Raw genomic sequence first — 15,741 nt, forward strand, 5'->3', positions numbered from 1 at the left:
CACGTACTCCAATCAAATGATGACAAAAAAATGTACGTTTAGCGGTGAAAGGAGGCTTTTTATATTTACTTACAGGACCTGATAGAAACCAAGACCGCGTCACAGGGCGCAAAACGCCCCTCCCTCAACATAGTTCCAGCACAAAACAATGTGGTTTAACCCAAACCATAATCTAACGAGGCCTGTCCGAATTCTTTCGTTTATAAGATTTATTTCATTTGATGAAGAGGATGTTATAATATCATCATATAATATACAGAGATACTGAATGCTAATGAAATGTGCTAATCTAGTAGTACAGAATAGTACATTTTGTATTAGACAATTCAGATATATTTGCAGAATATAAATGATTTCAGGCCTCAGTGGTTTAAACTGTATGTCTACCTTTAGCTGAACTTGCACCTGTATAAGAATAATCTCTAAAGTTGGCATTGAACTTGCGCTAAAAGTTTCAAAACAGACCATGCCACTTTTAGGGAGTATCTGGAAGAAAAGAGTTGGAAAAAACAACCACTGTAGTCTTGTTTGGGGAAACTGTGTGAAGATGAAACGAAGCTTTACCTGTAAATATGAAGATAGATTTCTAGCTCCGTTGAAACTATCCACAACATTGGAATCTGAGTGCGCAGTTTATTTGTGTGATTCGCACCCTGTACAACTGACATCACAGTATTGAAGAAAAATAAAAAGAACATAGAACATTTCCTTATGTCGAAGTAGTTTGTAATAGAATTAGACTTATATTAATGGTAACTGATGATTTAGAGAACGGTGACCCAGAGAGTATTAATGTATTGCGTGAACGCAACTTTCTATATAGGAGTTTAACTGGAAATGATCTCGTTCAGTGCAGTTTTGGTGGCTCTTAAAAGAGCCGTTGTGGGTTGACGCAGACGCGGGTTTAAGCGCGCTCTCCGCGGATGCGGCGGGCCAGCTGAATATCTTTGGGCATGATGGTGACCCTCTTGGCGTGGATGGCGCACAGGTTGGTGTCCTCGAACAGACCAACCAAATAAGCCTCGCTGGACTCCTGCAGGGCCATGACAGCGGAGCTCTGGAAGCGCAGGTCCGTCTTGAAGTCCTGAGCGATTTCTCTCACCAGCCGCTGGAAGGGCAGTTTGCGGATCAGCAGCTCGGTGGACTTCTGATAGCGGCGGATCTCCCGCAGAGCCACGGTCCCGGGCCGGTAACGGTGAGGCTTCTTGACGCCGCCGGTGGCCGGAGCGCTCTTACGGGCGGCTTTAGTAGCGAGCTGCTTCCTCGGGGCTTTACCACCGGTAGATTTACGAGCGGTCTGCTTGGTTCTTGCCATTGCTGCGGTCTTTCTCTTTGTCCTGCTTGCGCTGGAAGGGAATGCTGCTATTCGTTATACACCCGCTTTTAAAGCATTGTACCGCCACGAGCTCATAGTGTCGCGAGGATGCAGACCTTGTGATTGGCTAATACGTGACGTCTGCGCATGAGTGCCAGCCAATGACTGCGCGTTTCCTCTTTTTCAAACAAGTGGAAGGTTTCCCGCTCGAGCTGCTTTTCTTCTGTTGAATACTTCATATACATCAAACAGTGTATATATAACACCTCCCTGGTCTTTATACTCACAATGTTGTATTAAATTGTTCTGAAATTCTCCCATTAATTCCCAATGATTGTAGATCTCGGATTAGAAGATCACATTACAGTCTGTGTAAAAACACTGCAGCGAGACACACTAGGGTTTCCATCCGCCCCGTAAAATAGGGGATCAAAGAAACTGAGTGATATTTACCAATTTCTTTTACCATGAAGTCGATATGTATGTTGCTTTTTATTTTGAACAATTTATTAAAGTATTCAATAGACTATAAGAGCTTGGTAGACCAACTATATTTTAATATAAAGGGAGATGGGTTGGGTAACAAACAAACATTATTAGGGGATCATCATGTGCTTATGACAAACACGCACACCTACGACTGTAAGAATACTATAATCGTCAATGAAACAATCATATATTTTACTCTGGTTTGATGGGTTATTTTTTTCTCTTAACCAAACGCCTTTATGCGGTTTATAAATATTAAAAAGAAAAAAACACTCTCTGTCAGATAAAATGGGTGGCTCTTAAAAGAGCCTTTTGATCTATAGAATACGAACTTGATAAGTCATTTATTTAGATTTGGAGGGTTTCTCGGTCTTCTTGGGCAGCAGCACGGCCTGGATGTTGGGCAGCACGCCGCCCTGAGCGATGGTCACTCGGCCCAGAAGTTTGTTGAGCTCCTCGTCGTTGCGCACCGCCAGCTGCAGGTGACGGGGGATGATGCGGGTCTTCTTGTTGTCTCGAGCGGCGTTGCCAGCCAGCTCCAGGATCTCAGCGGTCAGATACTCGAGCACCGCCGCCAGATAAACAGGAGCTCCGGCACCGACGCGCTCGCCGTAGTTTCCTTTGCGGAGAAGCCTGTGAACACGGCCAACGGGGAACTGCAGTCCCGCTCTAGAGGAGCGAGTCTTAGCCTTCGCTCTGGCTTTACCACCGGTTTTGCCTCTTCCACTCATTGTTTTTAAATTAGTTATAACAAACTTTACAGTCAAAAGTAAATAACAGAATAAAATCCGTATGCCTCCACTCACTGGCTTTAAACGAGAGTGCCAGTCGCCGATTGGCTTAGAGTCTGTAAAGATTTAAACCAATCACTGAACTTCTCTCCCCTTTCTATCTTTTTTTTTTCGCAACGCGTCATAATCTGAAGACCACGCCCATAGGAGGGGAGGAGGAGGAGGAGGAGGAGGAGGAGGAGGAGGAGGAGGAGGAGGAGGAGGGGTCCAACGGTCTCCATTGACTTTGCATTGCGAGAGGCTGCCTCCTTGTCATTTCTTGCTTCTAACAAAAGACAGAATAATGCCTAAAAGCTGCTATGTGACAAGGTGTACAGCAAACAAGCTAAGAAACCCAGAAATAAGTTTTCATAAGCTGTCGACCACAAAAAACGAGCGTTTGAGGACATAAAAGTGGATACAGGCTGGAACGAATGGGTAAATTGTGGGATCCTGACACTCAGTATGCACTAAAAATACACTACGTGTGCAGCAAGTTAAACATTTGGTCACTGGTGAGTCAAATATCCAAATGTCAGTTTTATATATTATATTTCTGTAAGATAAACTATCCTGTGTTGCCGATTATGGTCTCCTCCAGCGGGCGTACGTTAGTTCTCAGAGTAATGAGACACGTGACGCTCTGTCTCAACTGCCTGTATCCACTTGTATGTCCTAAACACTCGTTTTTTTGTGGTCGAGAGCTAATAAAAACGTATTTCTGGGTTTTCTAGCTTGTTTGCTGTACACCTTGTCACACAGCAGCTTTTAGGCATTTTTCTGTCTTTTGTTAGAAGCAAGAAATGACAAGGAGGCAGCCTCTCGCAATGCAAAGTCAATGGAGACGTTTTGATTGTTTTCCACCCGGGTGTGGGCGTGGCCTAAATACGCTCTGTCTCTATTATTGTGCACTGTTTGCACAAGTATTTGTGAGTGTGACTAATAAAACAGAAGAGTTATATGACATTTAAATGAGTACAAAAATGGATGTTGTACACTGTTCCTATTCCTATACACTGTATATTCTGTGCACACTGACTATCTGATACTGTACAGTATTATGTTCCTATTGCAATATTGGAGTTTTATCACTGCCCATATTGTTGGATGTGGGGTTGTTTGTATTGTATTATCACAATTCCCCAGCATAGTGTTGTGTGTATATTCTGTCTGTACCGTGTTGTATAACATGACATTTATGAACAGTCTGAACCCTCTTGTTTTTTTTTGGCCATTTACAATACATTTCTTATATAATATTGGTTTAATAAAGTTTTTTTTTTTTTTTAACTGGGTGTTTAGAATGAGAGTCCAAGAGGTTAAGTCACATCTCTATTGAAAATTAATTTCACATTTGTATCGAAATGAACAGAAAACTTCAATATAAATAAGTTTTGCTCTAATTCAGAGTAAGTGGGTGGCTCTTAAAAGAGCCGTTGAGGCACAAACAGTGAACTTTACTTCTTTTTGGGCGCTGCCTTTTTAGGCTTGGTGGCTTTAGGTTTTGCCACCTTAGGTTTAGCAGTCTTTGCCTTCTTGGGACTCTTGGCTGCTTTCTTAGCGGCTGCTGGTTTCTTTGCCTTCTTGGGGCTCTTCGTCGCCTTCTTAGCGGCTGAGGCGGCGGGTTTCTTGGCCTTCTTGGGCGACTTCTTAGCGGCGGGTTTCTTGGGCGATTTCTTGGCGGCGGGCTTCTTTGCCGCAGCGCTCTTGGGCTTCTTGGCAGCAGCGGGTTTCTTGACCGCGGGCTTCTTCGCTTTAGTAGCCGCTTTCTTCTTGGTCTCGGCTTGCTGCTTGTTGAGCTTGAATGAGCCCGAGGCGCCGGTCCCTTTGACCTGCACCAGGGCGCCTTTGGTCACCAGGCTCTTGATGGCGATCTTGACGCGGGAGTTGTTCTTCTCTACATCGTAGCCGCCAGCAGCGAGCGCTTTCTTCAGCGCGGCGAGAGACACGCCGCTCCTCTCCTTGGATGCGGACACAGCTTTGACGATGAGCTCGCCGACGCCTGGACCTGCTTTCTTGGCTTTCGCAGCGGACTTCTTCTTGGGCGCTTTGGCCGGGGCGGCAACAGCGGGTGCGGGTGCGGTTTCTGCCATTTCTCTCTGATTGGATCTACAGTCTTTCAAATGCTGTCTCTGGTTTCTGCAATGACTGGCTGTCGCGCAGCGCTGCGCTCTTAAATAACACATGAGAACCTTATAGACTCAACCTGCCCGCTCGGCGTCTGTGCGCGTCCACGAACTCCTCATGCGTGTGTTTTCTTCTCTTACATTTGAGGCAAAACTGGAACGGTAAAATAGTTTAGCACAGTCAAAACAAAGTGAACACCAAGCAGAGGTTCTGAGCTTTCATTTGAGACTAATATACGAGAAGAGGAAATGTTTATTTTGCCTTCATCAGATCAAATCCAAGGCGAGCATCAGGCACGGGGGAAAGCCGCGTGTAAATTTGATAAATTGTTTAAGTGGAAAAGTTAATAAAAGTCTGAACGCGTTTTCTTTATATTCAGCAAACAGTCTGAAGAGACTTTAATGAAATCAGCATCAGTGAGGGGCGTCAGGAGGCTTTCATACAGATGTTGTTTTGGGCAGCTTGAAGCACACGAACATCCGGAGACTCTGAGTCTCTCTGTGACTCTCAAGTCTAGCCAGATGATCTGTCCATATAATAATAGTAATAATAATAATAATAATAATAATAATAATAATAACATTAATCACAATAATAAATGTATACGCCTGATCACACAAGTGTTAATGTTTTAACTTGTTAAACACGTTTCCATAAGCTGATGTGCATATGAGTCATTCCAAGAAACTGGTATGATTTGAGTCCCTTTGACCTTTTTAAGTGTATTTTACATATTGGGTCACCAAAATCTATTTTTAAAAGCTTTTTGTATCAACTGAAATGTCTCCTTTCAAAATAATGACATGCATATTATCTTTATATTTTTTTTTTTAGTTGACACCACCTATTTTTGTCCCTCATGGCCTTCTATGAAAGTGTACTTGGGATATGAATAATAAAATTAGAAAAAAGTCCATACATTTTGCCATTCCCATGAAGATCTATCTGTGCTTTTTTGCTGGTAATGTTTTTTTGTTTTTGTTTTCCAAGTAAATTCAAGATTATTCATTAAAATCACATTCTCCCCCATAAAAATAATGAACAGATCCTTATATGTGACATCAACAGGGGCGTAGAATTTAGTAGGGACGCTAGGGACGTGTCCCTACCAATATCCAGTGACACTGATATATCCTTAGCAATAATTTCGATCAAAACTTAAAATATATTTATAATGATGTCCCCGTCCCCACCAATTTCAAAATCAAACCTACGCCACTGGACATCAATAACAGGAAGTAACATCATAGAAGTCTTCTGAACAACATTGTGTGTAGACACAGGCAAGTTACCACCTTCTCTTATAACTATAACTTATTTAGAATTGTGATATTGTGGTTGTCAGGCTCAACGACTCAACCCTGTTACATCAAATAAAGATAGAATTCTTTTACTTGTGAAAACGATCTTTGTGATTTCAACAATATACATGATTTCTTAATACCATGCATGCCATGTGCTCTCCTGTTATTCACTACATGTAGAGCAGTGGCCATTTTCGAGCAAAAAATCACAACCCCGTTACTTTTTTTGCTACGAAGCGCGCGCACATGCAAAAAAACACCACAAAAAAACCCACACAAACACATGCTCTCTCACACACACACACACACACACACACACACACACACACACACATAAAAAAAGCACACAAGTAATATGTTTTATTTTGATGACCTATTTATCAGTTTATAATGTTCTAATGTATACTAAGTTATTGTTGTTTTTCCTGCAGTCGGGTTAATAAAACTTTGCAAGTTGCAATTTATATCTCTTGTTTTTCTTGGTTACATAATGAAATGCAGTGCTTATAGAAATTCTTACAGTGAATTTGAGTAAAAAACAACTATGCATATGTTAAGCTGTATTTGTCTCTCCAACCCCGTTACCATCTTCAACCCTGTTATAGTCTCAACCCCATCACACCTACATTATTTTTTTTTATTTTTTTTTTAAGTTTATGAATAAGTAATTTAATGTTTGTTGAACTTAGTCTGAAATGTTTAGAGCAATCACAATCATTAGAGCAATTCAAATTCTGAAGTTAAGCTACCCTGGTAATCCAGAGTTCTCGCGAGAGCACCAGTTGAATTTTCTCAGCGCGTTACTCTGGTGTCGAGAAACGATGCTCATTAAATATGCCCCTCGATCTGAGCTGCACCAATCACATTGGGTTATCTGATATAGGCGGGCCAGAGGCGAGCTAAACAGATGTAGTCCAGGCGTTTTAGGAAAAAAGGGTGAACAAATTGCAACATAATCATACTCAACTGATTTTGTATCCTCAATATGTCCTGAGTAAGGAAAAAAAAAAGCCCTGAAGAATCCCATTAGGGGAAAGTTCAGAAAAATACCCACATATATCCTATTCATACATTATTTTTCTCACATGAATAGGGTAAAAAAATGAACCTTTAGATATCACCATGAAAATTACTGAGTTGATTACTTATATCAAGACAAACAAAAAATGTATTACAAGTTTTTTTTTTAAATTGTTTGTTAACATGGACAAACGGTGCATGATCTAATTACAGATGTGCTAATTTGCATAAATACCACAACAGATCTAAACATTGGGTATAGCCAGGTGAAAATGTCTTGTTGAATCTTGTTGACATATAACAGTAAAAGACTAAATGTTAAGGTCTGAATGGAAACCATTTAGGCTACCCATGAGCATAAATACATAAATACACTGTCCCTCACAGCCTGGCTTGCTTTTATTCCCATTAAATATCAAAGATGCTGCTCTGAATCAGGTCTACTAAAAGCTTTCAGCAATCAGGCTCTATTACATTAACTCCTTATGGATGCAAAGCTACCACATTTAAGATCATCCAAAGGGAAGGTCTCTGGTTACAAAGCAGACCAATTAGTGCAGTACTGAAAAAAGTGGTTCAACTTAAGAAATCTTAATAAAGGGGATGAAGTACTTCCTCATTTTTCCAGTTTGCGTAACTCTGTTACTGTTTACCTGAGCAATTAACCCATTCCCTGTAACATTGAAAGATGTCTGCAAAAACATCCTGAAAAATGCACTGAATTAAGAGTATTGTGACTTCTTATAATTATATAGGCTAATAATTTGATTTCAAAATCCACCCCTTTTCCTGTCTTCTCACACAGACTGGGTGACTGACAGCATTTCAACAGGTTTAAACTGGCAGGGAATGTTCTCCTCTTTGCCTTCCCATGAGGCAGAACAATGGGAAGATGTTCAATGGATTATGCTGGCAAAAGCAACGACAGGTTTTTTTTTTTTTTTAAGAAAACTCCTTAAGAGAGAATACATAGAGAGGTTACCCTTTCTGAATTTCTCAAAATAGTTCACGAGGTCTAAAATCTCCCATCACGCATTTAATATTTAAAATCCCATAGAATCAGAGGTGTTCTTCGAATCCTGAAGATGTTGGACATGCCCTAACATTTGTGCTTATTTCAGCTATTTACAACTTAAGGAAAATGGCTCACTACACTGCATTCAACCCAGATTGTATTTCAATAATAATGCTACTTTGATTTTCTGGTTCATAAAAGCAGTGTGAAAGACAGGTGGTGAATGTAGTATTTATGACCACTGGCACTGAGGAAATATTGATCCCTTCCCTAAAGGATCTATTAATATGAGAAAAAAAAAAAAAAAAAAAAAACCCTCTCCTCAAAGTCACACACAATTTTAAATGTAGTTTATTTACAAAAATAGTGTACAGTTTACTCAAACAAAAGAGGGTGTGTAATTGAAGGCACATTGTTGTGCACCCAGGTTTGAACACACTCAATCATTGTTGTGCCATTCCTGGAAACAGTTCCTGTTCAACTGAAGACACTCAATCATTGTTGTGCCATTCCTGGAAACAGTTCCTGTTCAACTGAAGACACAAATGAACGTCACATGCTTGGCATTTCCATGGTGTTTGCTGCTTCTTGCCACGCACTGCTTTGCAATGCACACATATGCGGCGACCAACAGTGGCAATTCTTCTGACATTGGAGGTCAGCTCAGCTCCTGGAACCGGCACATGGTCATTACTGGTCTGTTCTGGATCTGCTTTCTCAGACACACCACAGAGCTCTGCAACAAGCTCTTCCATAAACGCCTTGTGCGTCATGTTGCCGTGCAGCTCCTTGTGCAATATGAAAGCGTTGGTGGCAGCAACGTCCAAGAAGTGTAGAAAGACTTTTCTGTACCACTTCATGGTGTTGTGCTGTGCAGTGTAGTACTGCAACAGCTGGTCGGACGGGTCAACACTTGTCATGTGCTGGTTGTAAGCGCTCACAGGCGCAGGACATGGCAAAGACTTTGTCCTCCGTGTCTCTTGTGCTTTCACTTGTCGTTGCACACGGTCTCCTGTATAGGCAGCATGGATGGTGGAACAAACAGACACCTCTCGTTTGTCCATCCACTTCACACACACAAGAGGCCCATCCCGAATCCACCGGATGGATCCCCTGCTGGACTTTTTGGTCAATGGATTAGATGCGCTCCGTGGGAAGTCCTTCCTATAGTCTCTGTAAGTTCCACAAGCACCAAACTTCATAGCAAACAAGTCTGTTAAGAGCTTTGGACTTGTATAGAAATCGTCCATGTACACATGGTACCCAGAGCCCAAAACTTTCTTGTCCAGAAGAGACATCACAGCATCATAAGAAAGCCCACGGCCTGTGGGGAAGATGTTCTTGCCCGTGTACACAGAGAGGTCCACAGTATATCCATTCGACGAGTCCGCCAGGACAAAAAACTTGAAGCCCAGCTTTGCTGGCTCGGCTTTCATGAATCTTCTCATTCCTGCATTTGCTCTGCATGCCACCAGTCTTTCCTTCACAGCTAAATTTCTTCTGGGATGATAAAAGGTTTTGCACGCAAGACGGATGGTGTCCATGAGGGGTCTGACTCTGAAGAGCTGGTCATGTTCAGCTGTTCCCCTCTTTTTGTCATTTTCCTTGTCTGCCTCTGGGTGACTTATGTGCAAATTCCATGATATGGTGCGGTATCGATCCCTAGACATGACTGTGGCGGGAAAGGGCACAGAGAAGAGACTGTCCTGCCGCCAGTAGTCAGCGATGGAGCTCATCTTCACCGAGGCCATGTAGAAAACGAGCCCAATGTAGCGGTACAGCTCGCCAACACTGACATCTGTCCAACTGTATTTGCGACCCTTTGCGAGTGCCCTGGCAGCCTGAGCGTTTGTGTTGTGGCACAGATTTGACATGGCGCTCTCTGAGAAAAACAGTTTGAAAAGACTCATAGGAGAGTGGGAGTCAGCAAGACTCGACTGCGGCCCAGGTTCCCGAGCCGGCAGGAATCTCAGAGACTTTGGAGCCACATCGACATCAGTCTCTTTTCTCCATGACAGTGTCTTGGCTCTCTTTAAAACAGGAATCTGGTCATTCTCACATCTGTGGGGGGGAGAAAACAAAAGTGAGCATGTTGACAAAAGGATCACAACATTATCAGTTACTAATACTGATATATTGCCCACTCATTAAAAAGCTATTTACACATTCATCCATGCACATATACTTTGCTTATATTATTTCACAGTACATGTAACCAAAATTAATCTGTCACTTGTAAAATGACGGGGTAAACGTGCACTTACACATTAAGATTCTCAACCGTGTTGAAAACTGAACGATGTTTGTGTCCTGTGTGAGGTCCACGTGAAGGAACCACATTCCTAAGAAAAGAAAAGGTACAAGCACAAATATTAGTAAACAATTAGCTTATGTTGTCCAAGGTGGAAAACCAGTGCATGCATAAGTGATAGACCCTTTTCACATTTCCAGGTTTCTCAGAAGAGAAAATCATCCTAGTTGGGTAAAATTCTAATGTGGTGAATGAGAGACTATATTACATATATATTTTGTTTTTAATTTGCTCAAACAACAATAGAACTTCACAAAAGTGTTTACATTTCTTTTACTCTTTTTGAAAGTTGTGAAGAGAGCTTAATAACAGCAGTCGCGAAGAGAGAAAGATGTTAATCTCACTGTCACTCACGGTTTTATTTCAATTCTAACACTCGCAGTATTAGAAACACTCTGTTTTGTAATTTGATGCAACGGTGATATATTACCATGTATAGTTATAAATGTGCATACATTTAAATAGTAATGACAATATTAATAATAATAAAATATACACTATGCAGGGTTTACGATGCTGATCACCATTAAAACTAGTCATCACAGTCTGTGAAAAGGGTCCATTGCTAATTAATGGATATACAGTCGCGCGCTTTATGGCTGTTAATGGGGCATCGTGTCGATGGGACATCGTGTTGTGTCGATGCCCCATCAACAGCCATAAAGCGCGCGACTGTATATCCATTAATTAGCAATGGACCCTTTTCACAGACTGTGATGACTAGTTTTAATGGTGATCAGCTCGTGAATCCTGCATAGCGTATATTATAGTATTATTATTATCCTTAATAACAATAATAATTATCCTTAATAATAATTCTGTAATATTCAAAACAGTTAATCCTCAGCAGATGTTGGAGAACACGGTTAAGCTCCGTTGCTAAATGTCTCTCTCGCTCTCCACATTAGAGTTAGGTATACACTTGTTTTGTGAGACATTTAGATGTTCTAATAGTCCACAGGACAACACATTTCACTCAGAACATCCCCAACTGGTAGATATCATCTGGCCATATTGGTTTGAAACAGCTAGCTGCGACTCTAATAACTAAAATAAGAATAAACGGCTTACTCTTCAGAAAATGTGTCCTGCGCTGGCTCAAACTGATCCTCAAAATGCAGGTCTTCATCATCAACGTCTTCATCATCTTCTGACTCAGAGGAAGAAATCAATTCTTCCTCACTGTCTATGATCATCCGAAGAGCTTCCTCGTGTGCGTGACGTGCCATCTTCAGGAAAAGTCAATAAAGCCAAACAAAAGTTTGCCGCCAGTTTTATCCTGTTGATCGGGGGCGTTTCCCACATTTACGTCATTTCCATGTGAATGACGCGCTCTGCCGGTGGGCGTGGCCAGACCGGCGCTAAACAAGAACAGGAAATCCCCCTTCAACTTTGTAATTTTGGCTTAACCAGAGCCCGTCTATTAGACATTCTCTGGCTTAACTCTCTTTATTTCTGGATTTTAGATGTTTCTTCCCTATTTCGTTGGCCGTCTTGGTGAGCGCCTTCTTTGAGGGCAGATTTCACTGGTTCGGGAATGTTAATCTTCAGCTCACAGTGGATCTTCTTCTTCTTTTGATATTTGCGGCAGACTAGACGCTACAATGGCGTATTGCTGCCCTCCTCAGTTCATTTGAAGAATTAATAGATTTAACAGATTATATCCTTATATCTACAGTCCAGTCCAGTGCAAAAAGTTGATGACAAATTTTGTTGTCGCATAGTCCTTAGTACAGAGTAATGATTTTAATAAATAACTAAACAACAGTTCTGAGTACATGAGATTTATTTCTGCACGATGATATAAACAGTCCATTAGAGCATGGCACACAGTTTCTCCTTCTCCACATATGCATCTGCCATCTGGATATTTTTCAACCATTGCCAGCCCATAATTCAATGCACACCTCATTCCTAAACCCTTATTTATGGAATGATTCACTGTTGATTGAATAGAAAAATAATGTCTGCCTTTATTTCCCTTTTCCCATTCTGTTTGCCATATTTTCATTAGTTCTTGCTGAAAAATATATTTGCAATCAACCCTTCCATACATTACTTCCAATTGTACTTTATTTCTATGTACAGCTTTTTTGGCCATTTCATCAGCCTCTTCACTCCCTGAATTCACAGAGGATCTGATTCTGCACTGGATATTTATTTGAAGCTCATGTTAATTTCAAAAAGCTGGATTGTCTTTCTCTGATTGGCTATATATGGTTTGAAGGTGTTTCATTGGCTAGAAAGGCGGGCAGCACAGACGCATCTGCTCCAGCTTTAATTAGTATAATACATGCAAAATCAGACAAAGCAGATTTATTAATTGAAGTATATTTATTATTACACATATTGAAAGAGGCTGGAATAGTGATGTATTTTTGTTGGGGACCAGCACATGTTGGGGTATCTGGTAATGAAGTTGCTGATAAACTAGCAAAAAAAAAGAGAGAAAAGAAACACTAGACAAGAGAGAGGTGGATGTTAAAGTACCTATGGGAAAAAAAGAGGCAAAACAAATTTTTTCAGACAGTAGAAACACAGTGACACAGGGAAATGGTGTTATAGTATTGACAGTATATATATATATATATATGTGTGTGTGTTATATATACACTGACAGTAGGGAGGAAACATTGCTATGGAGAAAATAGAAAATAAGTATTGCAGTCTGCATACGATTGAAATCAACATGGCACTTATGCATTGTGTGTAATGTATTTGAAATTGTATGGCGTGCTTTCTATATGTAGTAAATATAAAATGTATTGTGATACATTATTTAATCACTTAGAATTTAGAAAGAGAATATTTTAGGAAAAGGCAGGACATACAGCTATACAGAGCACTAATTAAATTCATATGACATGGGTCTAAGGTCTAGAATATAATATGTGTGGATGGAATACTTTGCATTAATCCCAGGTTAAATTTCGGACTCATGAATAATGTTAATTTGTCATTCAGTACATGTGGCGATAATGCTCCTAAGGAGTTAATTGCCATCAAAACAGACCTCCCCCACAAATTTCAGGATCATTATCCTTACTCTCCCGTTCACATTTTGGAAAAGGTGTGGCTTGGTTTTTCCCCCACAAGGTTTCACCATCGTTTCATCATCTTGCCTAATTTTAAAAGCAGCAACAGAAGCAGTCAAGCATTACCCAATGATATACGAACTAAACAAGACCCTTGGACATCAACCTCAGTTTGGAGTCATAAAAAAGTAATTTTATAAGTGACGGAAATTTACAGAAATAATTCTTTTTATTTTGCAAAAAGTAACAGCTGTAAGGTCAACTGACTGAATTGAAGTCTCTGAATGCGTTTATGTCATACTGTCAACACTCCCGTTTTTCCCGGGTTTCTCCCGTTTTTTTAGCCCTATCTCCCGGACCCCTCCCGGTTTGTTATTTCTCCAGGGAAACTCCCGTAATTTGCATGCAAACTCCTTTTTGAATAATCGGATTCGAACCAATATGTTTGTCTAACGTTGACCAGTTGCCAGATTTTGTATTAAATGCATTATATTCACACAATCCACACACCATACAATATAAACCCGTTTGTCACCTCAACCTGGCAACCTTTAAAGGAGAACTCCGGTCAATTTTAACATTGAGCTATACTCTTTGATTGAGCTCATTTTTTTGTAAATTTGGAGTGCTGTCAGTACAGAGAACAACGACAAAAATCTGAGTTGCCTACACCGTGTTATCCTCTTTTTAAAATTTGCACCCTGTTGACTTCAGGTCTTTGGTGTTTTATGCCCCCAACGTCACCTTCCAGGCAGCGAGGGGATGGGTAGGTTTAAGGTTGAGGGTAGGGTTAGCTGCCTCTAAGGAGCCATTGGGGGCATAAAACACCATCGAGCTTGACTTCAATGGGGCAAGTTTTAAACCTACTTTTAGCCTCTTAACATCCTTGATGTGTCATTACAAGTGCCCAGCCATGTGAGTGATTCCTTCAGAGTGAACACGGGTGAATCTGACTGCAGTAGATGTGAAAGATATGAATAAAAGTGATGTTAATTCAGCCAGCGCAATACCTGTATTTTCTTCCTGTTTTCGGTCGAAGTCCACAGTAGTCGATTGTCGAATTCTTGCGCATAGGTTAACTTAACAGCATACCTCTTGCTATTCTCCAGGGGAGAATAGACATCAGGCTATTCAGACATCAGTCTAATTACACTACACAAATAAAGTCCCTCTGGATTCAGTTTGAGTCCTGGATTTTGGCAAGAACCCCTTTTATCTCTCGCAGTGTGTTTAGAACCAGTTTAACCTAAGAGTAAAATGGACATCGGAGCAGGATTCCTACTTTACATTTCAAAATTCCACTTTTCCAGACTCAAATTGTCCAAACCTCTATTGATTTTCAGACCATAATTTAACACAAATGATTCATACAGCATTATTCGGCATATAGTACATTCATCTGTAAATAGGCTACTTAGATTTTATTTTTTCTTCCATCGGTTTTCTCGAAGTGATCAAATGTACGTGCTTGCATATAGTAAAATTTCTCTATTTCTCCATTTACCAAAATGTGAACGGGAGAGTAAGGATAATGATCCTGAAATCTGTGGGGGAGGTCTGTTATGATGGCAATTAACTCCTTAGGAGCATTATCGCCACATGTACTGAATGACAAATTAACATTATTCATGAGTCCGAAATTTAACCTGGGATTAATGCAAAGTATTCCATCCCCACATATTATATTCTAGACCTTAGACCCATGTCATATGAATTTAATTAGTGCTCTGTATAGCTGTATGTCCTGCCTTTTCCTAAAATATTCTCTTTCTAAATTCTAAGTGATTAAATAATGTATCACAATACATTTTATATTTACTACATATAGAAAGCACGCCATACACTTTCAAATACATTACACACAATGCATAAGTGCCATGTTGATTTCAATCGTATGCAGACTGCAATACTTATTTTCTATTTTCTCCCTAGCAATGTTTCCTCCCTACTGTCAGTGTATATATAACATATATATATATATATATATATATATACTGTCAATACTATAACACCATTTCCCTGTGTCACTGTGTTTCTACTGTCCCATCTAGTTTGCCACTTATGCATGACCTTTTTCTTAAAAAAAATTGTTTTGCCTCTTTTTTCCCCATAGGTAGGCTACTTTAACATCCACCTCTCTCTTGTCTAGTGTTTCTTTTCTCTCTTTTTTTTTTGCTAGTTTATCAGCAACTTCATTACCAGATACCCCAACATGTGCTGGTCCCCAACAAAAATACATCACTATTCCAGCCTCTTTCAATATGTGTAATAATAAATATACTTCAATTAATAAATCTGCTTTGTCTGATTTTGCATGTATTATACTAATTAAAGCTGGAGCAGATGCGTCTGTGC

General features: G+C 40.3%; 4 protein-coding genes across 4 annotated transcripts; all 4 read right to left on the minus strand.

Annotated features, from left to right (window-relative positions):
- Positions 1–848: 848 nt before the first annotated feature.
- Positions 849–1,445, minus strand: LOC307151737 (histone H3.2-like). The gene has a single exon (XM_079859878.1). It carries the CDS (start codon positions 1,313–1,315, stop codon positions 905–907), a length of 411 nt encoding a protein of 136 aa, XP_079716004.1. The 5' UTR covers positions 1,316–1,445; the 3' UTR covers positions 849–904.
- Positions 1,446–1,895: 450 nt separating this feature from the next.
- On the minus strand, positions 1,896–2,568 carry LOC307151739 (histone H2A-like). Its single transcript, XM_079859880.1, has one exon. The coding sequence runs from the start codon at positions 2,533–2,535 to the stop codon at positions 2,149–2,151; it is 387 nt and encodes a 128-aa protein (XP_079716006.1). The 5' UTR covers positions 2,536–2,568; the 3' UTR covers positions 1,896–2,148.
- A 1,403-nt stretch (positions 2,569–3,971) lies between these two features.
- LOC307151732 (histone H1-like) lies at positions 3,972–4,714 on the minus strand. Its single transcript, XM_079859873.1, has one exon. The coding sequence runs from the start codon at positions 4,665–4,667 to the stop codon at positions 4,032–4,034; it is 636 nt and encodes a 211-aa protein (XP_079715999.1). The 5' UTR covers positions 4,668–4,714; the 3' UTR covers positions 3,972–4,031.
- Positions 4,715–8,373: 3,659 nt separating this feature from the next.
- Positions 8,374–11,945, minus strand: LOC307151727 (piggyBac transposable element-derived protein 4-like). Its single transcript, XM_079859868.1, has 3 exons — positions 11,423–11,945; positions 10,305–10,382; positions 8,374–10,101 (listed from the first exon to the last, which is right to left on the minus strand). The coding sequence occupies exons 1-3, from the start codon at positions 11,578–11,580 to the stop codon at positions 8,532–8,534; spliced, it is 1,806 nt and encodes a 601-aa protein (XP_079715994.1). The 5' UTR covers positions 11,581–11,945; the 3' UTR covers positions 8,374–8,531.
- Positions 11,946–15,741: the final 3,796 nt, after the last annotated feature.

Source organism: Squalius cephalus, assembly GCF_949319135.1.
Source record: "Squalius cephalus genome assembly, chromosome: 23".
Classification (NCBI taxonomy): Eukaryota; Metazoa; Chordata; class Actinopteri; order Cypriniformes; family Leuciscidae; genus Squalius; species Squalius cephalus.

Bases quoted from the DNA above. Each gene is read 5' to 3' on its own strand.
- LOC307151737 (XM_079859878.1), bottom strand. From the start codon at position 1,315: ATGGCAAGAACCAAGCAGACCGCTCGTAAATCTACCGGTGGTAAAGCC.
- LOC307151739 (XM_079859880.1), bottom strand. From the start codon at position 2,535: ATGAGTGGAAGAGGCAAAACCGGTGGTAAAGCCAGAGCGAAGGCTAAG.
- LOC307151732 (XM_079859873.1), bottom strand. From the start codon at position 4,667: ATGGCAGAAACCGCACCCGCACCCGCTGTTGCCGCCCCGGCCAAAGCG.
- LOC307151727 (XM_079859868.1), bottom strand. From the start codon at position 11,580: ATGGCACGTCACGCACACGAGGAAGCTCTTCGGATGATCATAGACAGT. The intron at 10,383-11,422 runs GTAAGCCGTTTA...TTCTTTTCTTAG, and splicing joins CAGGACACATTTTCTGAAGA to GAATGTGGTTCCTTCACGTG. The intron at 10,102-10,304 runs GTAAGTGCACGT...TCCCCCCCACAG, and splicing joins ACGGTTGAGAATCTTAATGT to ATGTGAGAATGACCAGATTC.